The 24,185-nt window shown below is 40.3% G+C and overlaps 1 protein-coding gene across 1 annotated transcript in view; it reads left to right on the forward strand.

Annotated features, from left to right (window-relative positions):
* Positions 1-2,636: 2,636 nt before the first annotated feature.
* LOC128689512 (uncharacterized) overlaps positions 2,637-24,185 on the forward strand; it is a 316,845-nt gene continuing 295,296 nt past the window's right edge. The window contains exons 1-2 of the mRNA XM_070086503.1: positions 2,637-2,838; positions 16,512-16,576. Coding sequence (XP_069942604.1) covers positions 16,519-16,576 — 58 coding nt within the window. The 5' untranslated portion in view covers positions 2,637-2,838; positions 16,512-16,518. The remainder of the gene's footprint in view (positions 2,839-16,511; positions 16,577-24,185) is intronic.

Genomic DNA, 24,185 nt, shown 5'->3' on the forward strand with positions numbered 1-24,185 from the left:
AAAAAACTGTAACACTCAAATTTAGAAAAGTAAAAGTTGTTTAAAATACCTATAGTTTTCTTAATGAAGTCACCACGTAACTTTAATTAAGCAAATATGGTCAAATATTCGACAAACACTCTTGCAGTTATGTAGATGTTCGTTTAGATGCAATTGTTATGTAGAAACTTAATAAAATGGTCTTGAAACTTTCTACTAGTGTGTATCGTGTATTGTGTTACTAGAGGGAAAGAAGAGGCTTCATAGCGTCATCTACTGTGCTGGCAGAGGACCGAATACGAGGCTTCAGATTTTGAACTGTTACCTGCTGTGTTGCCAAGGATCTGTAGATACTTCATAACTGCAATTATCAGCTGCTGTTCAAGACTAAGGTACATGTGCAGCACTTGAGTATCTTTCATGCCCAATGGTTTCGCCTGCACAACATTCTTCTACAATCGAATATAGGTGAATATAACACTGGCGACACTAGATGTTGTTTGACGCGATCGATCCGTCAGCCTTAGTAGGTCAGTTCTTCCAGCCTGTATGCATGAGCATGCAGCCATTATTATTATTATAATCAAGGGGGAAGCGCTAAACCCGGAGGATTATATAGCACCTGGGGGGGAGATGTGGAAGGCATTCAAGCTTAATTCGGGGAACTGGAGCACAGATCCAATTCCCTAAATCAAGAGCCCCTCACCAACATCAAGGAACCTTCCTTGAGGGGAGCATGCAGCCAGACCTTATGTATAGGAGCTGAAATGAGGTGAAGCAGCTGGAATTGACGTCAGTGGTGAGTGTAGCTCACTAGTGAAAGAAAGTCATGCAAGGCAGTTTTTTGTAGATGAATGGTTCAGAGAACCGACATGTTGATAAATTAGACACATGTGCAACTCTTGGGTATCTTTATTGAGGAAACGTTTCGCCACACAGTGGCTTCATCAGTCCATACGTAGGAGAAACTTGAAGAACAGGAGGAGAATGAGGTAATCAGTCCCTCAACCTTGAGTCGATGTGTTCAGTCCATCAATCACATGTGTCTAATTTATCAACATGTCGGTTCTCTGAACCATTCATCTACAAATCTGTCAGACACTGCAACTTCTTGGGATCTTAATACTTAGGAATTGTTCGCTTGCCTAATTCTTGGGCACGACCTACTTCCACATTGAACAAATGTGACACGACCTATGACTGCTACACCTCTCCTGCCATACGGTTTATAAGCTGCTTCTCCGCTGATATGCCGTATTCTATTCAAGATTGATGGACTGAACACATCGACTCAAGGTTGAGGGACTGATTATCTCATTCTCCTCCTGTTCTTCAAGTTTCTTCTACGTATGGACTGATGAAGCCACTGTGTGGCGAAACGTTTCCTCAATAAAGATACCCAAGAGTTGCACATGTGTCTAATTTATCAAGGCATTTTTTTTTTTACCACAGAAGTTGCAGAAGACTTCCTGTGTAGCAAGAAACCATTGTGTTGCTGTGTCAAACAAGTTTCATATCGTAACAGAATAAATTACTGAGAAGATGATGAATAAGACACCTGTGTAGCACCTGGTCATCTTGATTGCTGAAATTTTTAGCCAGCACAGCACGATTTTTCGGTCGATTACAGGTGAATATAACACTAGAAATAGTAGAAGAGGAAGATCCGAGGTGATCAACCTGCCAGCCTTAGTAGAAGGTGGTCAGTCCCTCAGGTCTGAAGCATTACGATGGTCACTCCCTGAAGCTTCTCCTTATTTCTGCTCTAGGCCGCATGACGATGTTCTAGGCTTCAGGGACCAACCGTCTCCTAATAAGGCTGGCGGACTGATCGTGTCAAATTTACATCTTCCTTTTTCAGTGTATGTATTGTATTCGTTTTTACTCGACTGAAGAAGACTGCCTCGCAGGTGAAAGTTTTCACCATTAAAGATTCTGAAGTGTTGCACACACCTGTTAATATTGCATACCATCATAATTTGATATTCAGAAACCTGAAGTTGAGACATCATAACATCAATTATCAATTGCTGTTTTGTAGAGTCTAAATATGAGTCATCATAACACTTACTATTAACTACTCTGTTGGCAATACACTAAATAAGAGATTTCTTAACATCAACTTTCATTTCCTGTATTGTCTATGAATGAATGAAAGACTTCATAACATAATGTTAGCTGCTATGTTGTTATGGAATGAATAAGAGGCTTCATAGCATCATCTGTCTAGAAAGCGTTCTAGAGCAGCAGACAACATACGACAAAATGTTCTTATGTAATCTCTTATTTTTTCCTGTCCTCTTCTCTCATAACTCCCCTCTCCTCCCCACATCTGTCCCATAGGTCTGAGATCTTCACTGTCCATCCCTTCATTTTGTTCTTGCTCTCTCCCTTTCTCCATCCAGTTGCTTTATCTTTTATCCACAACTGCTCCTTTATTTCACTTTTTATCGCACCTCCCCTACCATTCGTTCTCAGTTCTTATCTCCAACTCACATCCACTTTACCATTTTCATCTGTTCACATTCTCCTAACCTCGTTTCTTTCTTCTCATTCCACCATCCAATCTTTTCTCCCACTCTTTTCCTTTCCTTCTCTTCATCTCTCCTCCCATCTCTCCTCTTCATTTTATCACCCCTTCCATCCCTCCCTCCCTCCCCATCCCCTCTCTTTGTATGTGACATTTAAAGTTATTATCGTTACGCAGGAAGCCAAGATCGTCAACATCGTCATAGGAAACTGAGTAATGTTGCCCTGGAAGAGATCCTCTGCAGAAGATGGGCAGAGTTACTTAGTACCCGAGGTGGACCTCCAGAAGATGGGTAGTGCCACTTAATATTCTAGGTCGGACTCTAAAAGGTGAGTAGTGGATTCTAGTGCCCCAGGTGGCAAACCAGAAAGTGGGTAGCTTCGTTTAATAGCCCGAGGTGGACCTCCAGAAATCTTGTACTGTTGATTAATACCAAAAGTGAACCACTGGAAGTAAAGTGGTGTTGTTTGTACCCCAAGTTGTCCTGCAGAGGGTAAACAGTGTTGAAAGGGACCGAAAATAATACTCAAAGTCCTCATCAAAGACACTGTGGACGCAATGGACGTCTCTTAGTCTTCGTGTAGACGCTTCCATTAAAAATAATGGTTTTTTAAATGTTTTTCCAAGTACCAAAATGATTTCGAGTGTTAAATTTTGAGAATAATTAAGAATTAAATTCGAGCTAAAGGATTTATAGAATAGTTAATGTTAATTATTGAAAAAAAAATTATTATTTCTTGTGCAAGATTAGCAAAGCACTATTACACGTTTTAAATTCATTTAACATTCCTTAAATTATGGATAATGTCTTGGAAATATAAACACATATGCAGTATAATGTGATCCTTTATTGACAACGTTTCGACCACACAGTGGGCTTTTTCAAGTCACAAACAGATGTGTTTGTGACTTGAAAAAGTCCACTCTGTGGGCGAAACGTTGTCAATAAAGGATCACATTATACTGCATATGTGTTTACATTTCCATTGTGTGGGTATTTTATACCATTTATTTCCATCGGATAACGTCTTGCTTAATAATCATTGTTTGGTTTGAATACTGTACAGAGACTGAGGCGGGAAGATACTCCAAGTTGTGCTATGATGTGTAAGATATAAATTATAAAGCTGACAAGTGAATCCTCAGGTTATTATTTCCAAGTTGTACTAATTTATTTGAATGTAACTTCAACACTCAGTTGATATTTGTGTCTCTTAAACAGAATTGTGTCAGAGTTTATACAGACATTAAAATAAACTGATTAGTTGGACGTCGATTATCTTCTATGAAATGACTGATTTTTTTGTGAATTATAGATGTATAATATTTTTAACACAAACGACTCTTATCTATCCTTGCAAAATATTGACTTAATGAGACAATCAAACAATTAAACTTATTTTAAGTCATCATAAATACAGTTGGCATTATTTATCGTCGAAGATTTTTTTTCTAAAATGGCGGTGTTAAGAGTTATTTTTGTGAAGTTTTCTCAACAATTTATTTTCATAGTTTTGTAAAAAACCATAAATGATGTTTAATTCAAGACATTGTTTAAAAATTATCACAGACACACACACACACACACACACACACACACACACACACACACACACACACACACACACACACACACACACACACACACACACACACACACACACACACACTGCTGATCAGAAACCGATGGAATTTTGATGAGCTGGAGAGAGGAGACAGCGGAGAAGCAAGTGATTACATAGCAGGAACACTTCACTCTGGAGGTCCCAAAGTGGTAATTGCAGTGATGTATAACCCACCACAGAACAGCAGGAGGCTGCAGTGGCCAGAAGAGCTCATGCATGCAGGGCAATGCTCCTGATCATGGGTGACTTTAACCACAAGCAAATCGATTGGGAGAACTTGGAGCCACATGGGGCCAAGATACATATAGGGCTAAGATGATGGAGGTGGTACTGAAAATCTTCTTGTACCAACACGTAAGGGACACTACAAGAGAGAGAGGAGAGGATGAACCAGCAAGACTGGACGTAGTATTCACCTTGAGTAGTGCAGATATTGAGGACATCACATATGAAAGACCCTTTGGGGCCAGCGATCATGTGATTTTAAGCTTCGAATACACAGTAGAACTACAAGTGGAGGGGGAAGCAGGAAGGCCAGGGCGAATGAAGCCGTACTACAAGAAAGGGGACTACATGGGAATGAGGAACTTGCTGAACGGGGTTCAGTGGGACAGAGAACTGGCAGGGAAGCCAGTTAATGAGATGGTGGAATATGTAGCAACAATGTGCAAGGAGGATGAGGAGAGGTTTGTACCTAAGGGTAACAGGAATAATGAAAAAGCCAGGTTGAGCCCATGATTCACTCAAAGGTGCAGGGAGGCAAAAACCAAGTGTGCTAGGGAATGGAAGAAATATAGAAGGCAAAGGGCCCAGGAGAATAAGGAGAGCAGTCGTAGAGCCAGAAATGAATATGCACAGATAAGAAGGGAGGCCCAACGACAATATGAAAATGACATAGCAGCGAAAGCCAAATCTGACCCAAAGCTGTTATACAGCCACATCAGGAGGAAAACAATAGTCAAGGACCAGGTAATCAGGCTAAGGAAGGAAGGAGGAGAGACAACAAGAAATGACCGTGAAGTATGTGAGGAACTCAACAAGAGATTCAAAGAAGTGTTCACAGAGGAGACAGAAGGGGCTCCAGAAAGTCGGAGAGGTGGGGCACACCACCAAGTGCTGGACACAGTACATACAACCGAGGAAGAATTGAAGAGGCTTCTGAGTGAGCTAGATACCTCAAAGGCAATGGGGCCGGATAACATCTCTCCATGGGTCCTGAGAGAGGGAGCAGAGGCGCTATGTGTACCCCTAACAACAATATTCAATGCATCTATCGAAACAGAGAGATTGCCTGAGGCACGGAAGACAGCAAATGTAGTCCCAATCTTTAAAAAAGGAAACAGACATGAAGCACTAAACTACAGACCAGTGTCACTGACATGTATAGTATGCAAAGTCATGGAGAAGATTATCGGGAGAAGAGTGGTGGAACACCTAGGGGGACCTGGTCCAGCAATTGGCTTCTGGAGTTCAACTTCACCAAGTGCAAAGTCATGAAGATTGGGGAAGGGCAAAGAAGACTGCTGACGGAGCACAGTCTAGGGGGCCAGAGCCTACAAACATCACTCAAGAAAAAGATCTAAGGGTGAGTATAACACCAGACACATCTCCTGAAGCGCACATCAACAAAATAACTGCTGCAGCATATGGTCGCCTAGCAAACCTCAGAACAGCATTCCGACATCTTAATAAGGAATCGTTCAGGACCCTGTACACCATGTACATTCGGCCCATATTGGAGTATGCGGCACCAGTTTGGAACCCACACCTAGCCAAGCACGTAAAGAAACTAGAGAAAGTGCAAAGGTTTGCAACAAGACTAGTCCCAGAGCTAAGAGGTATGTCCTACGAGGAGAGGTTAAGGAAAATCAACCTGACGACACTGGAGGACAGGAGAGATAGGAGGGACATGATAACGACATACAAAATACTGAGAGGAATTGACAAGGTGGACAAAGACAGGATGTTCCAGAGATAGGACACAGCAACAAGGGGACACAGATGGAAGTTGAAGACACAGATGAATCACAGGGATGTTAGGAAGTATTTCTTCAGCCACAGGGTAGTCAGGAAGTGGAATAGTTTGGGAAGCGATGTAGTGGAGGCAGGATCCATACATAGCTTTAAGCAGAGATATGATAAAGCTCACGGTTCAGGGAGAGTGACCTAGCAGCGGCCAGTGAAGAGGCGGGGCCAGGAGCTAGGACTCAACCCCTGCAACTTCAACTAGGTGAGTACACACACACACACATACACACACACACACACACACACACGAAGAGGCGGGGGCCAGGAGCTAAGACTCGACCCCTGCAACCACAAATAGGTGAGTACAAATAGGTGAGTACACACACACACACGCACGCACACACACACACACACACACACACACACACACACACACAGTTTTAAGACGAGGTTTGATAAAGCTCATGGAGCGGGGAGAGAGAGGGTCTAGTAGCAACCGGTGAAGAGGCGGGGCCAGGAGCTAGGACTCGACCCCTGCAACCACAAATAGGTGAGTACAAATAGGTGAGTACACACACACACACACACACACACACGCACACACACACACACACACACACACACACACACACACACACACACACACACACACACACGCAATCACCATCACCTCCATACTCCCTCCATCCAATGTGATATCCAGTTTTTCTTTACCTAACTCATTTGATATCCTCATTACCTTACTGTTATCTATGTTCACTTTTAGCTTTCCTCCTTTACACACCCTCCTCTTTAGCATCTTTCAAAAGCACAGTATCATTAGCATGAAAGTAACTTGTCAACTCCCATTTTGTGTTTGATTTCCCATAATTTAATCTCACCCCCCCCCCCGTACCCTGCCATTTACTTCTTTTGCAACCTCGTCTATAAATATGTCAAGCAACAATGGAGACATTACACATCCCTGTCTAAGACCTACTTTTATTGGGAAGTAATCTCTCTCTCACCTACACACCTTAACGTGAGCCTCACTATCTTCATAAAAGCTCTTTACACCATTAGTCACTATCTATTCCACTTATTCCATACACGTTTAAAATCTACCACATTACTTCCCTATCCATCCTATCACATGCCTTATCTAAATCCATAAAAGCAACAGTAAGTTCTCTACCTTTATCTAAATGTTGTTCACTTATATGTTTCACTTTATCTACATATCCCCTACCCATTCCAAAGCCTCCTTGTTCGTCTGCAATCCTGCTTTCTGTCTTACCTGTATTTTATTTAATAATAATCCGACCATACACTTCATCTGGGATACTCAGTAACCTTATTCGCTTATAATTTTACCCTCTGTTTTGTCCCCCTTCCTTTTATATAAAGGTACCTTCCCCTTTTTTATACATTTATTAAACAGAGGTACCAACCACTCCAAAACTTTATCCCCACCTGCTTTTAACATTTCTGCTATGATCTCATCAGTTCCAGCTGCTTTACCCCTCTTTCATTCTACTCACTGATTCAAGCCCTTTCTCCACACTCACATCTGGCTCTCCTTCACTCATAAAAGATGTTATACCTCCCTGGCCAATGCATCAAATTGCTGCCTCCATTTCTTCATCAATATTTAACATTTCCTCAAAATAATAACATCTTTACAATACCTCCAACTCCCCATCTACTAACTCCCTTACTCTATTCTTAACTGTCATCTCCATTTGTTCCCTAGGCTTTTTTAACTTATTTGTCTCACTCCAAAACTATTTTTTTTATTCTCAGCAAAACTGGTTGAGAGCACCACACCCACTCTATCATTTGCTCTTTTTCCATATTCCCTCACCACTCTCCTCAACTTTCTTCTATTCTTTATATACTCTACCCTTGTTATATCACTTCAACTTTGTAAATAGCTCTAACAAGCGACCTTTTTCTCTTTGATCACATCCTTAACCTCACTCCTCTTCCCTCCTGCACCCACCATCCTATAGCCACAAACCATACCCCCGGCCGGGATTGAACCCGCGGTCATAGAGTCTCAAAACTCCAGCCCGTCGCGTTAGCCACTAGACCAGCTAGCCACAATAAGATTCATCCAACTAGGTATATTTCTACACCATAGGAAAGTTAGCACAGGCACCTCTGTGACCACAAATGCAAGTTTTTACAGACGAATCTCCAGCTAGCGTGGCCGTGACGAACTCTAGCTCAAGTCCCTTCACTGCCGTCAACATGACTCAAGAAATCGTAATGACACGATTGCAAATAAACCATACCCCCGGCCGGGATTGAACCCGCGGTCATAGAGTCTCAAAACTCCAGCCCGTCGCGTTAGCCACTAGACCAGCTAGCCACAATAAGATTCATCCAACTAGGTATATTTCTACACCATAGGAAAGTTAGCACAGGCACCTCTGTGACCACAAATGCAAGTTTTTACAGACGAACCGATTGATTGAACCGCGGGTTCAATCCCGGCCGGGGGTATGGTTTATTTGCAATCGTGTCATTACGATTTCTTGAGTCATGTTGACGGCAGTGAAGGGACTTGAGCTAGAGTTCGTCACGGCCACGCTAGCTGGAGATTCGTCTGTAAAAACTTGCATTTGTGGTCACAGAGGTGCCTGTGCTAACTTTCCTATGGTGTAGAAATATACCTAGTTGGATGAATCTTATTGTGGCTAGCTGGTCTAGTGGCTAACGCGACGGGCTGGAGTTTTGAGACTCTATGACCGCGGGTTCAATCCCGGCCGGGGGTATGGTTTATTTGCAATCGTGTCATTACGATTTCTTGAGTCGAGTTATAGCCACAAACTTTTGCCCCATATTCTAACACTGCTGCATGTTTAAAACTATCCCACTCCTTTTCAACCCCCCACTACCTATACTCTCACTAGCCCACTTTCTCCTAAGAATTGCCTATATCTCACCCTAAATTCCTACTCCCTTAGTTTATACACATTCACCTCTCTCTTACTTGCTCTTGCCATTTTCCTTTTGCCCCATCTTCCTCTTATTCTAACTGTAACTACAACTAAATAATAATCTGATACATCTGTTGCCCCTCAATAAACATGCACATCCTGAAGCCTACCCATCAACCTTTCATCTACCAATGCATGATCTAACAAACTACTTTCATTACGTACTCTATTATATCTTGTATACTTATTTATCCTCTTTTTTCGTAAAATATGTATCACTTATTACCAAACCTCTTTCTATGCATTTTCATTTACTCCTGGCATCCCAAACTTACCTACTACTCCCTGCACAGTAGTTTCACCTTCTTTAATTAACAATTATATCCCCCACCACAAGTACTCTCTCGCTGAGTTCAAATCTTCTCAAACACACACTCAACATTTTCACAAATCTCTCTCTCTCTCTCTCCTCTATACTTCTCTCTTGTCCAGGTGCATAAATACTTACTATAACCCACTTTTCACATCCAACCCTTATTTTGTCCAAATAATCTTTGAATCTACACCTTTATATTCTCTCTTTTCCTGCTATAACTTATCCTTCATCATTATTGATACTTCTTCCTTTGCTCTATTTATATTAGAAAACCATGACCAAATCCCATTTATTTCTCCCCAATGAAACTCTCCTACCCCCTTCAGCTTTGTTTTACTTAGAGCGAGGACATCCACCTTCGTCTCACTCATAAGATATATAATCATCTATTTCTTATCATCCACACTACATCCAAACATATTCAAACATCCCAACTTAACGTTTTTCTTCTCGTTATTTTTAGTAAGCTAAACTATAAAACGGGGTTAATACCCCACTGCTTCCGGCATTTTAACTGACTTTTACAACACACGTATCTTACGGAGGAAAGCTTCTTATTTTACTTACCTATGAAGATGAAAGGAAAACAATTAGAACAAGAACTATTGAGAAAAAGTCAAAGAAAACTCAGATGAGTGTGTATACTAAAACATGTTTATGCAGGTGTAGCGTGATCTCAGTGCCAGTTTATGACACAACAAAATCATTTGCAATACCATCACCATGTACAACAAATAAAAGTTTCTATCTTACACTCATTTGACAGGACAGTAGTTCCTCCCTGGGTGGTGGCTGTGTGTACCAACCTATTACACACACACACACACACACACACTCACACACATGCGTGTACACACACACACACCTGCATATATATATATATATATATATATATATATATATATATATATATAATATATATATATATATATATATATATATATATATATATATATATATATATATATACACATATATATATTTTTTTTTTTTTCAACAAGTCGGCCGTCTCCCACCGAGGCAGGGTGACCCAAAAAAGAAAGAAAATCCCCGAAAAGAAAATATTTTCATCATCATTCAACACTTTCACCACACCCATACATTATCACTGCTTTCGCAGAGGTGCTCAGAATACAACAGTTTAGAAGCATATACGTATAAAGATACACAACATATCCCTCCAAACTGCCAATATATATATATATATATATATATATATATATATATATATATATATATATATATATATATATGTATTATAAATTATATATATTTATATATATATATATATATATATATATATATATATATATATATATATATATATATATATATATATATATATATATATTATTGTAACCACGAGCGAGTGGTATTGATCAATAACAACACTGCGCTAGCCAATGATTCGAACCCATCTTTAAAGCGTCATGTGGTTCTCGCTTACCATGAGACAGGCCAGTACAACATGGGTTCGAATCCTTGGCTAGCGCAGTGTTGTTATTGATAATATATATATATATATATATATATATATATATATATATATATATATATATATATGTATATGTATATATATATATATATATATATATATATATATATATATATATATATATATATATATATATATATATATATATATATATATATATATGCTTATTTATTTATTTGTTTTATATAATGTTTGGTTAAATATCAAAATTGGGGTTTTCGGGTCAGAGGAAGCATCCTCCGCCATTTTACTTAGCGAGGGGAATAAAAATCTGTTTATTCTCTATATCAGCGAATATTAGTCTCAACACAGAAAAATTAACTGAATTGCGTTAATATTTATTAATTTAAAGGTAATGAAAACACATGCTTAGTGGAATTAGGTTTATTATATGAAAGTTAAGTGAGTATCTTAAGTTAGTTTTGGTGCAAAAGTTAGATATTGTAGTATCTAGTTAGTGATTCTTAGTTATATATAAAATAATTCTTTTCTTGATGAGCCGAGTTTTACTCAGTTTCTTGTAGGTTAACCAGGTTACTTTCACTTTCCCCAATGTTAGTTTGGTGATGCTCGGTACCTAGGAGAACTAGGTAGAGCTCAGAACCACCTAGGTCAGCTAAGTAATAATCGGTACCTGGGTAAAGCTCACCGCTCCTAACTTGACTACCTGACAACTGGCACCTCATAGTATGTGCTTCGCAGCATTTTATCAGCGCCATTCCATATGAATAAATAATAACAAATTATACATAAACAAAATTATGTGTCGTGAGAAGAGAGAGTTTGTCAAGCAGTAAGTAAGCGCCAGCTGGATGCAGTCACAGGATGTCCTGAACTTTTGTCTCCAACACTAAGTTCGTCCTTGCTAACAAAAGTATTAAGTGGTAATTTTATAATCCACGAACTTATTTAATTGAATGGGCGGGGGGAGGGTGATCGATTTTCCAGTCCATAATATTGCCAGGCTGTTGTATCAGTCACTGGGCTACATTCATAACAGTTTTGGTAGTTGAATGGGAATAAACTTATAAAACTTCGTAAGTTGGTTGTTGCTGTCATCATCACAAGTCTTCACAGTAAATCTGACTGGATATTATACACAAATAATTTGTACATGGGAGAGAGGAGCTTACGACGTCGTTTCGGTCCGACTTGAACCATTTACAAATTGTGTCTTTGTAAATGGTTCAAGTCGGACCGAAACGTCGTCATAACCTCCTCTCTCCTATGTACGGGTTCCATATGTATTGTTTCAGTCACGAGGTTGTGCATTTTTGTTCTTTCTGATTAGATATTCTTTATGATCCCACTATTGCCTTTATATCTTTGAGGGGTTATGAGAATAGATGCGCCATGGAAGCTGTGGGAACGCTGAATGAGACGAAAGCTTCAGAAGTCACATAGTACTGGTTACAAAATTTTCCTAAAAGAACCCTTGTAGCTGTAAGGCTACAGCGCTGAACCTGCTACCTGCAGGGACTGTGGACCAAGTCGTCGTCCACTCTTTTATATATTTAATGAAATCATACGTATTTTGACGGGACTCGATCATTGTGATGAGGTGGTTACGTTAATTACAACAACCCTCAATGATTGATTTTAGTCAAAACATTCAGCGACGTTAATTACGAGACGTTTTGTAGCTTCCCACCATCTACAGTCAAAGTTATAGATCTAGCTCTTGTTTCTCTAAAGCTGGAGTGAATATACTTTGTAAAATGTTAAGAATGACGGCAACTAAATTCACGTAAACGGGATGAGAATCGTACCTGAACCTTGGTGTGTGTGTGTGTGCAAGGCCAGCACTCTACCAGTATACTGTGCTAGAGTACTGTGCTAGTGTACTGTGCTAGTGTACTGTACCTGTGTACTGTATTAGTGTACTGTGTTAGTGTACTGCGCCAGTGTACTGTGCTAGTGCACTGTGCTAGTGTACTGTGCCAGTGTACTGTGCTAGTGTACTGTGCTAGTGTACTGTGCTAGTGCACTGTGCAAGTGTACTGTACCAGTGTATTGTACTAGTGTACTGTGCCAGTGTACTGTGCTAGTGCACTGTGCTAGTGTACTGTGCTAGTGTACTGTACCAGTGTATTGTACTAGTGTACTGTGTTAGTGTACTGTGCTAGTGTATTGTGCTAGTGTACTGTGCTAGTGCACTGTGCAAGTGTACTGTACCTGTGTACTGTATTAGTGTACTGTGCTAGTGTACTGTGCTAGTGTACTGTACCAGTGTATTGTACTAGTGTACTGTGTTAGTGTACTGTGCTAGTGTATTGTGCTAGTGTACTGTGCTAGTGCACTGTGCAAGTGTACTGTACCTGTGTACTGTGTTAGTGTACTGTGCTAGTGTATTGTGCTAGTGTACTGTGCTAGTGCACTGTGCAAGTGTACTGTACCTGTGTACTGTATTAGTGTACTGTGCTAGTGTACTGTGCTAGTGTATTGTGCTAGTGTACTGTGCTAGTGTACTGCATCAGTGTATTGTACTACTGTACTATTGTACACTGTGCTAGTGCAATGTGCTAGTGTACTATACCAGTGTATTGTACTAGTGTACTGTGCTAGTGTACTGTGCAAGTGTACTGTAATAGTGTACTGTTTTAGTATACTGTGATAGTGTATTATGCTAGTGTACTCTGCCACTGTATTGTACTAGTGTACTGTGCTAGTGTATTGTACTAGTGTACTGTGCTAGTGTACTGCATCAGTGTATTGTACTACTGTACTATTGTACACTGTGCTAGTGCAATGTGCTAGTGTACTATACCAGTGTATTGTACTAGTGTATTGTGCTAGTGTTCTGTACTAGTGTACTGTATTAGTGTACTGTGCTAGTGTACTGTGCTAATGTACTGTTCCAGTGTATTGTACTAGCGTAATGTGCTAGTGTACTGTACCAGTGTACTGTATTAGTGTAATGTGCTAGTGTACTGTGCTAGTGTACTGTGCTAGTGTACTGTGCTAGTGTATTGTGCTAGTGTAATGTGCTAGTGTACTGTGCTAGTGTACTGTGCTAGTGTACTGTGCTAGTGAACTGTACCAGTTCATTGTACTAGAGAACTGTGTTAGTGCACTGTACCAGTGTACTGTATTCGTGTACTGTGCTAGTGTACTGTGCTAGTGTATTGTACCAGTGTACTGTGCTAGTGTACAGTGCTATTGTACTGCGCTACTGTACTGTACCAGTGTGCTGAATTAGTGTACTGTGCCAGTGCACTGTGCTAGTGTACTGTACCAATGTAATGTACTAGTGTACTGTGCTAGTGCACTGTGCTAGTGTATTGTGCTAGTGTACTGTGCTAGTGTAATGTGCTAGTGTACTGTGCTAGTGTACTGTATCAATATATTGTACTAGTGTACTGTGCCAGTGTACTGTGCTAGTGTACTGTGCCAGTGTACTGTGCTAGTGTACTGTGCTAGTGTACTGTGCTAGTGTACTGTACCAGTGTATTGTACTAGTGTACTGTACTAGTGTACTGTTCTAGTGTACTGTGCTAGTGTACTGTACCAGTGTATTGTACTAGTGAACTGTGCTAGTGTACTGTGCTAGTGTATTTGCTAGTGTACTGTTCAGTGTACTTTATTAGTGTACTGTGCTTGCGTAATGTGCTAGTGTACTGTACCAGTGTACTGTATTAGTGTACTGTGCTAATGTACTGTACCAGTGTATTGTACTAGTGTACTGTGCTAGTGTACTGTACCAGTGTACTGTATTCGTGTACTGTGCTAGCGTACTGTGCTATTGTACTGTGCCAGTGTACTGCATTAGTGTACTGTGCTAGTGTACTGTGCTAGTGTACTGTACCAGTGTATTATGCTAGTGTACTGTGCTAGTATACTGTACCAGTGTATTGTGCTAGTGTACTGTGCTAGTATACTGTGCTAATGTACTGTGCCAGTGTACTGAATTAGTGAACTGTGCCAGTGTACTGTGCTAGTTTACTGTACGAATGTAATGTACTAGTGTACTGTGCTAGTGTACTGTGCTAGTGTATTGTGCTAGTGTACTGTGCTAGTGTACTGTGCTAGTGTACTGTACCAATGTATTGTACTAGTGTACAGTACTAGTGTACTGTATCAGTTTACTGTGTTAGTGTACTGTGCTAGTGTACTATGCTATTGTACTGTACCAGTGCATTGTACTAGAGTGCTGTGTTAGTGCACTGTACTAGTGTACTGTATTCGTGTACTGTGCTAGTGTACTGTGCTAGTGTATTGTATCAGTGTACTGTGCTAGTGTACTGTGCTAGTGTACTGTGCTAGTGTACTGTGCTACTGTACTGTACCAGTGTGCTGAATTAGTGTACTGTGCCAGTGCACTGTGCTAGTGCACTGTGCTAGTGTACTGTACCAATGTAATGTACTAGTGTACTGTGCTAGTGCACTGTGCTAGTGTATTGTGCTAGTGTACTGTGCTAGTGTACTGTGCTAGTGTACTGTACCAATATATTGTACTAGTGTACTGTGCCAGTGTACTGTGCTAGTGTACTGTGCTAGTGTACTCTGCTTGTGTACTGTGCTAGTGTACTGTACCAGTGTATTGTACTGGTGTACTGTACTAGTGTACTGTTCTAGTGTACTGTGCTAGTGTACTGTACCAGTGTATTGTACTAGTGAACTGTGCTAGTGTACTTTGCTAGTGTATTGTGCTAGTGTACTGTCCAGTGTACTGTTCAGTGTACTTTATTAGTGTACTGTGCTAGTGTAATGTGCTAGTGTACTGTACCAGTGTACTGTATTAGTGTACTGTGCTAGTGTACTGTGCTAGTGTATTGTGCTAGTGTACTGTCCAGTGTATTGTATTAGTGTACTGTGCTAGTGTACTGTGCTAGTGTACTGTACCAGTGTACTGTACTAGTTTACTGTACTAGTGTAGTGTGCTAGTGTAGTGTACTAGTGTACTGTCCAGTGTACTGTATTAGTGTACTGTGCTAGTGTACTGTGCTAGTGTACTGTGCTAGTGTACTGTACCAGTGTACTGTACTAGTTTACTGTACTAGTGTAGTGTGCTAGTGTAGTGTACTAGTGTACTGTCCAGTGTACTGTATTAGTGTACTGTGCTAGTGTACTGTGCTAGTGTACTGTGCTAGTGTACTATACCAGTGTATTGTACTAGTGTACTGTACTAGTCGCAGTAGAGACAACACTCCACATGGGAGGATGTCATCACGCGCCACCGTCTTCGAGGGCAACAGAGATTTTTGTTTTGTTTTTAGCTCCCTCCTCACAACCTACATATTAACAGATCTATCTCTCGTCCTTTTAAAGCCATAGTCAGGATTTTTCTATCGTGTATTTTTCTTATTCCCATACCTATCATGGACTTATTTGCAATGTCTCTATTGCTACTGAAATATATGTATTGTTACCTTTGTGTCGTAAGGTTACATGTTAAAATATTGCATTGTTGTTGTTAGAGTTGGTTAGTAGCTGCCCTGTACGACTAAACTTAAGAATATGTAAAGTAAAAGAATTTGGACAATGTTATATATTTGTTATTGATCTAACATTATATGTTTCTTCCTTATCTATGTCCATAAAGAGAAAGTGACACATAAATGCAAAAAAAAAAATTAACTGAAAGTATTTTTCTCTTTTTTTTTTTTACCCACAGTGGAATAATGGGGCCCATTGAGTTCTCTACCAAGGTTCTCGCGTCCAAGACCTGCAGTGTCTTAGGTGAGTGTCGTGATCTTAGAGGTCATCAGGACCCAGGAGGAGGAGGGACACTAGGACTTAGAGGCGCACACCAGGATCCTTGCTGTCCTAAGTAGCTGTTATAATCCTGGGAGCATCAGAACTTATGAGGGGGCACCGGTACTGTGGTACAAGGTGACCGTAGGGAGGGGTCACAGAGCCAAGGAAGGGATGTTCTATAATTCCAGAATTTGGTAGATACTGTATTATATTTAAAATAAAATATATTATTATGGTATATAAATTATGCTAACCGGAAATAGGCAATTACCTAACTTATGTTATCTAAATGTATTTGCTATCAAATATCAGTTGTGTATATCTTAACACATGTCAGCTATGTGAATGTTCAGATAGATATCGGTTGTGTATGTCCTCACACATGTCCGCAATGGGACTTAGCCTCACATATACTAGCAGATGAGGATGTTTCCCACGTGTTAGCTAGTGGTCCTGACAGTGCATCCTTGTTAGGTAGTGGTCCTGACCTCACAGTTATTAGTTAGTGGTCTTGACCCTACGTATGCTAGTTAGTGCCAAAGACATGTTAGCTAGTTCCTCCCTATGTTACCTTTTGGTCATGACCCCCACCTGTTTTCTTTTGGTCCTAATCCTACAAAGGATAGTTAATGGCCCTAACACAGCTATTTTAGTCTTTATGATATGTATGTTAGCAGTCTTAATCCCACGCATGTTAACCAGTGGTCTTGACTCCATATCAGCCAATGATTTACACCCTATATATATTAGCTAGTGTTCGTGATAACTAACAAATGATAGCATGTTCAATCCCCGCCCGAATTATGATTTTGCGCAGATGATTATAAATACGCCGTTCTCTCTGATCTGCCGAATACAAGAGAAAGCATTCAAATATTACTCGGGGTAACTTAAAAAAAATGTCATTTGTGTGCTTTAAGTCATGAATACCCTCACTCAAACACACACTCACTGAATATCTATCTATCTATCTATCTATCTATCTATCTATCTCTCTCTCTCTCTCTCTCTCTCTCTCTCTCTCTCTCTCTCTCTCTCTCTCTCTCTCTCTCTCTCTCTTACACAGAGTTTGACAAGGTTAGGTTAAAAATCCCTAACTTTATTGACAAGTTATTTACAGGTTAATGATTGCTAAGAGCTGTTACCTACGTCAGCTGATTTGACAGCAGTTTAGTTGTTAAGAAACATGCAAGTATTTTCATTGCTATGAAACATTGAAGTAGGTGGCCTGGTGGCCAAAGCTCCCGCTTCACACACGGAGGGCCCGGGTTCGATTCCCGACGGGTGAAAACATTTCGACACGTTTCTTTACGCCTGTTGTCCTGTTCACCTAGCAGCAAATAGTTACCTGGGTGTTAGTCGACTGGTGCGGGTCGCATCCTGGGGGACAAGATTGAGGACCCCAATGGAAATAAGTTAGACAGTCCTCGATGACGCACTGACTTTCTTGGGTTATCCTGGGTGGCTAGCCCTCTGGGGTTAAAAATCCGAACGAAATCTTATCTTAAAGAAGTTGGAGCCATCTGTGGACCAGCATTTTCATTTGATCAACTGGCTTTATCTCGATGACATCATAATGCTGTCCGAATGTGTTCCAGACTCGAGCCATTCTGGGGATAAATGATCTCAGAAGAAGTGATGTTCTGGAGAAGGGTACAGCCAGAGTGAAGTTGCTGCTTTCTGCCCGTCTTGTGGTATAGAAGCTTGCTTTTCATTGTCCTCGAAGTGGATCCGAGTGTGGTATTTCAAAGGACCTAAAATCTGGAACACCCTACCTGAAAACTCTAGAACTGCAGACACATTCATCACTTTCAAAACTACAGTTAGAAAACATCTTATCTCCCTGATACACCCCGACAACTAACTACATGATAACCACCTGGTGGTTCACAATTACACTCACTCACCCACTGACTATAAACCCAGAAATACTAATCTTAATCTTAAAATAATAAATCCTATCTAGTCATAAGTTTGCCTATGATACTCCAATATAGACACTTTGTATTGTGCCAAAACAAAAGCATTCACATTGCTAAACTCACAAATTATGATGCAGTCACTTAGCCTTAAATCCATAACCTGTAAGGATTTACTGTTAAGAATTAATCTAAGTCTGCCAGAAATGCCTAGCCAGGCTAGGTGCCCTAGTGGCCCCCTCTGTAATTAGTATTTTATAACATGTAGCCTACACAATACCCAAAACCTGAAAACCCCACATTGTAACCCTTATAGAGAATAAACTTGAATTGAATTGTACATAACAGTAAGGCCACCCACATCCCTCTTGTGTTGAAGGCTCTGCCGAAATGACAGATCTATCCAGGATGGGTCCAGGCGAGAGATGAGACATCTTGCTCTGTTCTCTACTCTGTCAAGCAGTTACAGATGAGAGGGGGGCCAGGCAAACCAAGAAAGTGGAGCATACTCAAGGTGTGAGCGTACTTGTGCCTCATATAGATTCTTGCAACCCCTACTGCCAAGCAGATGCGAGATACGGCGAAGTGCTGTAAGCTTTTTGGCTGCCTTGTTTGCAAGATATACAACGTGGTTCTTTATTGTCAGTTTGAAGTCAAATTTCACCCCAAGGATTTCAACTTCTGTCCCAGGTACCAACACCCTCCCATTCATACTTACTATTGCACCGGCATTACCATCACGGTGCCTAGAGGCCATCATCATTCGTGTTTTCTCAGGTGCAAATGTTACTTGCCATCTGTTTCCTCAAATTGATATGGCTCTTAGCTGGTGATTGACATAGTTTAGAGCAGCTGGCATTTCTTTTCTTGGATAAGTGAATGTCTGTGTACAGTCGTCTGCATATGCGTGGGATTCTGGAATGAGATGAAGATCATTGAAGTAGACATTCCATAACAATGGTCCCAGCACGCTTCCTTGTGGAACACTTGCCCCAGTAGGTTGTCTTGCTGATTCCGTTCCATTGAGAACTACCCTCAGAGATCTACCATGAAGGTAATCACTGAGGAGCCATAGCGAAGAGCCTGCAATTCTCAGAGCTTACAGTTTTGCTAAGAGGCCCTGGTGCCACACCCGGTCGAAAGCACCAGCAATGTCCAGTGCTACTGCACAGCTGACTTTGGATTCATCCAGTGACTGGTGCCATTTAGTGGAGAGATTTAACAACAGATCAGCAGCAGAGTAATCTTTCCTGGAGCCATATTGACGGTCACAAAGTAGTGAGTGGTAGTCAAAAAACACTGTCATTTGTCTTGAGATTATTGTCTCAAGGATCTTACCAGTGATTGGCAGGAGTAACACTAGTCTCTAGTTGCTGATTTCTGCTCTGCTCTTCTTTTTGTGAACAGGGACTACATTTGCCTCTTTCCACAGAGAAGGCCATTTACACTGTACTAGGCAGTGCTGAAAGATGCGAGTTAGAGGTGCTGGTAGCTGGTCTGCACATCTCAGTAATCTTGGGCTCAACTTGTCTGGGCCTACAGCCTTTTCTTGGCCAAGCGATTCAAAAAGGAAATACACTTCCTCCTGCCTTATTGTCACCACTGACAGTTTTGACACAGTTCTTGCAGCTAGCCAAGGACAGTCCCTTGCTGGATCAAGAACTTGCATTTTGGTAGCAGAGTGTTCGGCAAAGAGGTCCGCCTTCTCTTGACTACTAGTAGAGGTGGTCCCATCCTGTCGATTTAGAGGTGGAATGAATTCATCAGGCAGATAACCTTGTCTGTCCTTGACCAGGGACCACCAGGTTTTGGAGCCTATTCTTCTTGACGCTAGCTTTTTTTTAGTGTCCACCTCCCATTTAGCCATGGCCCACTTTTGAACTTCGCCCATATGCCTACAGGCTTGCTTGTGCAAGTTCCTATTATAGATGGTAGAATGTCTCTTATACCTTCGCCATGCCTTGTATTTAGCAGTAGCAGCCTCTCTACAACGATAGCCAAACCAAGGCTGATCTGTAGGCTTTGTCAAGTATTGCCGGTGAGGAATGTGTTCTTGTTGTAGATTTAGGATGTGTCCAGTGAACGCTTTCACTTGGTTGTCAACATCCCCTTGGAGAAGAGCATTCCAATCGGTGGTGGCGAGCTTAGGTTGTGAGTGTGGACCTCTCACCTCGTTTTATTGGGATCTTAAGTGTCGTAAAAACAGCCTTGTGGTCAGATGATCCAACGTAGCCGAGGGGTTGACAAGTTACTATACCCCCTACCAGATCACTCACTACTGGGTCAAGTCTTTCTCTCTCTCTCTCTCTCTCTCTCTCTCTCTCTCTCTCTCTCTCTCTCTCTCTTTCAAAAACACAACAATTGCTCTCGAGTAATATGCTAGGACGTGATACCAGGAATATCTTAGAAGTTATTCGTCTATTAAGTGATTGTAAGTTTATTGAGGTATACACAAATACAGTTACATTATCATATACAGCAGCATACGTGTAAAGAACCTAGGTCTAGGATAACTTAAAAAATAGTAAGAGTGACTTGTTTCCACTGGGGTCCTCGTGATAATTATTATTTATATTTGAAAGTTAAAAACAGGTAAGTACCTTAACTATGTAAAATCAGTTACAATAAAAGAAGTTATACCAAGGGAGAGGTAAACTTAGTTATTTTCATACAAGAAATCACTCTCCTTTTTTTTCTGTAGCCTTATTCATGAGATACATTTTGGCTCTTCTTGAACTGGTTCACGTTATAACTGGTTCATGCTATAACTGGTTCATGTTATAACTGGTTCATGTTATAACTGGTTCATGCTATAACTGGTTCATGCTATAACTGGTTCATGTTATAACTGGTTCATGTTATAACTGGTTCATGCTATAACTGGTTCATGCTATAACTGGTTCATGCTATAACTGGTTCATGCTATAACTGGTTCATACTATAACAGGTTCATGCTATAACTGGTTCATGCTATAACTGGTTCATGCTATAACAGGTTCATGCTATAACTCGTTCATGCTATAACTGGGTCATGCTATAACTGGGTCATGCTATAACTGGTTCATGTTATAACTGGTTCATGCTATAACTGGGTCATGCTATAACTGGTTCATGTTATAACTGGTTCATGCTATAACTGGTTCATGCTATAACTGGTTCATGCTATAACAGGTTCATGCTATAACTGGTTCATGCTATAACAGGTTCATGCTATAACTGGTTCATGCTATAACTGGTTCATGCTATAACTGGTTCATGCTATAACAGGTTCATGCTATAACTGGTTCATGCTATAACAGGTTCATGCTATAACAGGTTCATGCTATAACAGGTTCATGCTATAACTGGTTCATGCTATAACAGGTTCATGCTATAACAGGTTCATGCTATAACTGGTTCATGCTATAACTGGTTCATGCTATAACTGGTTCATGCTATAACTTGTTCATGCTATAACAGGTTCATGCTATAACTGGTTCATGCTATAACAGGTTCATGCTATAACAGGTTCATGCTATAACAGGTTCATGCTATAACAGGTTCATGCTATAACTGGTTCATGCTATAACAGGTTCATGCTATAACAGGTTCATGCTATAACAGGTTCATGCTATAACTGGTTCATGCTATAACAGGTTCATGCTATAACAGGTTCATGCTATAACTGGTTCATGCTATAACTGGTTCATGCTATAACAGGTTCATGCTATAACAGGTTCATGCTATAACAGGTTCATGCTATAACAGGTTCATGCTATAACTGGTTCATGCTATAACAGGTTCATGCTATAACTGGTTCATGCTATAACTGGTTCATGCTATAACAGGTTCATGCTATAACAGGTTCATGCTATAACTCGTTCATGCTATAACAGGTTCATGCTATAACAGGTTCATGCTATAAAAGATTCATGCTATAAAAGATTCATGCTATAACTGGTTCATGCTATAACTGGTTCATGCTATAACAGGTTCATGCTATAACTGGTTCATGCTATAACAGGTTCATGCTATAACAGATTCATGCTATAACAGGTTCATGCTATAACAGATTCATGCTATAACAGATTCATGCTATAACAGATTCATGCTATAACTCGTTCATGCTATAACTCGTTCATGCTATAACTGACTTTGACATGTGCAGGTAGTCTATTCCAATCTTTTTATTGCTACATAGGAAAATGTTTGTGAAGCCTGACCACTGAGTCTGGGCACTGCAGGGTTGTGTTACCTTCACCTACTTCAGTGATTGTATTGGTTCCCGGTCTTAACAACATTGGCAGTAAGATAATAGCGACATTGATTGTCACCAATTTTTTAAAAGAAATGTTGCTTTAGTAGATTTACTCTGTCTTCAACACTCTACATGTCCAGTTGTTGTAATTCATTCTAGCCTACATGTTCTCTTGGACCCAGGTCCAGAATACATCCATACCAAGCGTGTGAAGCTCTCGCTTTACATGCTGAGCGTCCGGGTTCGATTCCCGGAGAGGGTAAAAACATTGGGCGTGTTTCCTTACACTTGTTGTCTATGTTTACCCATCAGTAAAATGGGTATCTAGGTGTTAGTCGACTGGTGTGGGTCGCATCCTGGGACAAAACTAATCTAATTTGCCAGAAATGCTCTGCATAATAAGCGGCTTTCTATATAGCAGTATGTCACTGATGTCAGCTAGGGCTGTATACCTTGTATGTGTACTTGTAGAAATAAAGATATTATTATTTTATGGGTGATTTGTAACCTTTCAGTATTTTTTTAAGGCAGAGTACCACAATGAGCAATAGTCTACAATATATTTTATTAGAGGTATACATCAGGTTCTGTGACCTTCAGTTGGCTAACACTGCGCCTGTCTGTAGAGGAACTTACGTCTGGCATTCGCTTTCTTTACTACACAGTTCCCTGTTAGGTCATGCTTGAGTCAAATGGGATTACCAGATATTTCACTGAATTTACTGTAATAACAGGTTCCCCATTACGCCGAACATTAAAATTATTTACATTTTTCAATTTATGTTACGTACCAAACAATATGGCTTTAGTTTTCCCGAAGTGTAGTGATAATTTGTTTTCTACCAACCATTTGATACAGGACTCTAGTTCTAGTGATAGTACATTATGTATATCTTGTAGGCTTTTGCCTAATACTAACAAAGCATTATCATCTGCATATAAGCTTTGATTTGACACTGATAGGCATGTCATTCTTATAACACAAGAACTGCAAAGGGCCCGGGATACTACCTTAAGGAACCCCACATATTATCGGCAGGGGCTCTGATTCTGTGTTGTTGATCTTGACAATTTGTTCCCTGTTGCTCAGGTAGGACTTAAATCATTCTACAGAATTTATGTTTGTAGTTTCTTACATAATATATTGTGATTGACAGTATTGAAGACCTTTTGCAAGTCTTAACTTACCATTCTTATGAAACTACATAACGACATTTCAGTCCTCAGTTAGTCCAACAAATTAATGAGGAAAGTGTCCGTTGATATAGATCTTCTAAAACCTGACTGGTAGCTATGGAGAATGTTTTTGTCATTAAGTTACTTAACTGCTTGACAGTATGCAGCCTTCTGTAAAATTTTGGACATCACACTGAGAATACTAACAGACCAATAGTTGTTGACACTAGGAAGATAGGAGTAAATCTGGCCTCACTGA

This window comes from Cherax quadricarinatus, chromosome 18 (genome assembly GCF_038502225.1).
Source record: "Cherax quadricarinatus isolate ZL_2023a chromosome 18, ASM3850222v1, whole genome shotgun sequence".
Lineage (NCBI taxonomy): Eukaryota > Metazoa > Arthropoda > Malacostraca > Decapoda > Parastacidae > Cherax > Cherax quadricarinatus.